Source organism: Morone saxatilis, unplaced genomic scaffold, assembly GCF_004916995.1.
Source record: "Morone saxatilis isolate NCDOM2014 unplaced genomic scaffold, NCSU_SB_2.0 Contig1, whole genome shotgun sequence".
Classification (NCBI taxonomy): Eukaryota; Metazoa; Chordata; class Actinopteri; family Moronidae; genus Morone; species Morone saxatilis.
The window spans coordinates 11,750,246-11,753,419 of NW_023339651.1; the positions used below are offsets into that span (position 1 = coordinate 11,750,246).

The window sequence follows — 3,174 nt, forward strand, 5'->3', positions numbered from 1 at the left end:
GTGCGTGCGTGCTTATCATCTCGCTCTGTGTGTCTCTCTCCAGGGTCCATGTTGAGTCAGGCTGAGTCGTCCCTGCCCAGCTACAGCTCCCTGTCAGTTTTCTCATCTGGAGTCCAGGTTGGACATTCATCATCATTCATCATTCATCAGCACCTTCCAAACTTTACCAAAGCAGGTCATCGTCTCAGAGCAGAACTTGTACTCTTGAACTTTTCGTCAGCGGTATAAGATATAGGATAAGGAAAATAAATACGTAAATAAATAATAATAACATAATTTAGCTCTTAATTTTGCTGTTGCCCAGGTCAAATTACTAACAATTATGATTTACTGTCATTATTTATTAATAATGACAACTAAAATAATATGATAATAAGAAGAAGGAAGAAAGCCAGAAGAAAACAAATTTGGAGATATGTGAATTATATAGTGTTTAGTGTCATATATTGACTTGCTTGAAGAGGCAAAAAAGTGACAAAACGTCAAAAGCAATTAGGTTTAATTGTGACACTTGTACAGAAAAATAGCCTCAAGACTGCATCTCCAAGACTGTTTGCGTAGCTTCAGGCAGAGCACCCAGTTCAAGAAACTGGAGATGCACATTTGTTCTTGTGACCACTAACGCTTTATCACGTCAAAGATTATCAAGCAGAACATAGAACAACTAAAAGTGGGGTCAAAAGATATTTGGAGGTCTAGCCATTGTTTGGGGATCAACAGTAATGAAATCAATTTTAAAACTAGATGGTTTATTTTGCACAACAAGACATTTTTGAAACAGCAGTTACAAAGCTCCTGAATTAGGATACATATATGAAAGCTTGGGAGCCTTTCTTAGGGACAAACACAGGGCGCTTATCATCCACATTGCTTTGATTGTACCAAATTATCATCCCAGCCTCAATAGCAGCATGAAAACACAAAATTTCTTTTATTTTTCTTTCTTGTTTTACATGAATGTTGAGATACTGTACATGCTCAACTCTCTACTTCTTCTATACAATTTTATGTTTGAATGCATTAGATGAACGGAAAAGCCTGCACTATGTGACTTATACAAAAAATATAATGTAACGTGTGTGCATTTAATTATTTTTCAGCATAGGTCACAATGGGCAGACTTTTCAGTTTGTCTCATGTGTCTTGTTTAAGTAATCCTTTATGCTTTGTTTGGATACCCATTAGCTTCCACATAAGGTTCAAAGATTCAAAGGGGCAGAAATAAAACAAGTTATCAATGCACTGAAATTATTATTATTTTGTTATGTGTCAATCTGGTATGGTCAATTATTCAATTAAAAAATAGTGGTTGGTAGTCTCCCACAATGGAAGAAGCAAAACATCATAATAAAATAATTTTGCATATGTAACACAGAGCAGAATGCTGCTGCTGCGCTTCACTCCACAATACAACACAACTCTAGCACCTCCATGTGGTTAAACTGAATGCTGTCACTACTTCATACTTCTTTTACAATGCCTATGTACAACTTTAAAATATGTTTTCTTTGACAATATACTATTTTTTTTTCTTTGTTTCAATTTAAATCTAATCCAAATCTTTAATCTCCCTCATTCCTCAACTCTTATGTCCACTCTCAGTCTATTCCTCCCCAGTCAGCCTCTTCCTACTCCTGCATGTTACCTCCATCCCCCTCTGCCCCGCGCAGCTTTGACTCATCGGCGTACTCCTCCCCTCATCTGCAGACACCGCCTTCGGCCAACTCCAACACCGGTGAGCGTACTCAGTACTCAGTCCCTTTGTCTGTTATCTCTGACTGCTCTTGAAAATACAAGGTAAATGAAACTCTTTAACTTTTTCTCTTCTCCCTCTCTTTCACTCAGGGCTCATATCACCTGGCGTTTCAGTGCCGGTCCAGGTTCCAGGAACTGAGCAGCAGGGTATGAGTCATAACCTGGGTCAGTACTGGGCCAGATTACAGTGAACAACAAACAATCGCTGCCAACCATCAACACAAAAGAAGAAGGAAAAAAAAGGGGCATGTAACAAAAATGTGTCAAGAAAACAATATGGGGGACACACAGGTTTTAAGGAAGCACAGGACTGAGCTATAGAGGGGCCTCAATGAGTTGCAGACCCCGAAATGCATTAAATGTTTACAAATTCAACCAAGAGCAGCTTGGTTGCACTTGACAGTACTCTGGCCATACTGGTATTTGCTTAGTACTATCAGGTTGCAGGTGCAGGTGTTTTTTTTTTTGTTTGTTTTGGATAGTGTGTTAATCATAGAGCTAAGGTCAGGATTATAAATAGGATCAGTTTAAGGTGTGTTTAGGATTAAATAGGATTAGGATCAAGTCAGGGTTTAGGTTACACTGTCTACGGAGATGCAACAAGTTTTTATAAATGTTAGCATATTTAATCATATTTAACATTTTGAGTCTTACTTGGACAGAAAGTTTCATAGTCCAACAACAACACACAACAATAATAACAAAAATTTACTTTATTACACAGAGCACTGGATAAAAAACTGGCAGACTGAACCTGTCTGCCTAAGCCTCTAAATGCCCTGTGAGATGTGATTGAAAGCTCTGAAAAGCCAGTAGGTGAACTTGAGCTAAGATGATTTTGTTATACATATTTCAAAAAAAAAAAAAAGTTTGCTCGTACATGCTGAGCAAATGTAAGGGTTATAATTATAACTCAACCACACAGAAATGCTGTAAGTGATTCAGTGATACTAAGTAAATGCCAGCAGATGTCTGTATTGTGAAGTGTAACCATAGTTTCTTGTTACTTGAGCAGCTCAATGATATTGTGAAAGCAAGCTTGTTCCCTAAGCTGTGTGAGGCTACTGTGAAGATTTTAGACTTGCTTATGGCAATCACTTTTACTAAAACTTAAAAACGTACCATAAAAAAAGTAAATCCTACCTACCCTGCCAGCAACATTACACTAAGACTGATACTGCATATTTTTGTACAGACATCTGTGTATGATGAAGATAACTGTGGAATATTGTCAGATATTATTGGAGGGAAGAATGTAGCACGTTGTGGACTCGAATCATCCTCAAAGCACAAATTTCATTTGTTAAAATAAATTATTAGGGATGCACCATATCAATATTGGCATCAGATATTGTCTGATACAAGGCTAAACATGAACATATAACATATTTACTGGTATTTTTGCCAAAAACTACGGTA

General features: G+C 37.3%; 1 protein-coding gene across 1 annotated transcript in view; it reads left to right on the forward strand.

The window, feature by feature from the left end:
* The window catches only part of pax10 (paired box 10), a 4,931-nt gene extending 2,981 nt beyond the window's left edge, over nucleotides 1-1,950 (forward strand). Inside the window, exons 5-7 of the mRNA XM_035667589.1 lie at nucleotides 44-117; nucleotides 1,603-1,735; nucleotides 1,846-1,950. Coding sequence (XP_035523482.1) covers nucleotides 44-117; nucleotides 1,603-1,735; nucleotides 1,846-1,946 — 308 coding nt within the window. The 3' untranslated portion in view covers nucleotides 1,947-1,950. The remainder of the gene's footprint in view (nucleotides 1-43; nucleotides 118-1,602; nucleotides 1,736-1,845) is intronic.
* The last annotated feature ends 1,224 nt before the right edge of the window (nucleotides 1,951-3,174 follow it).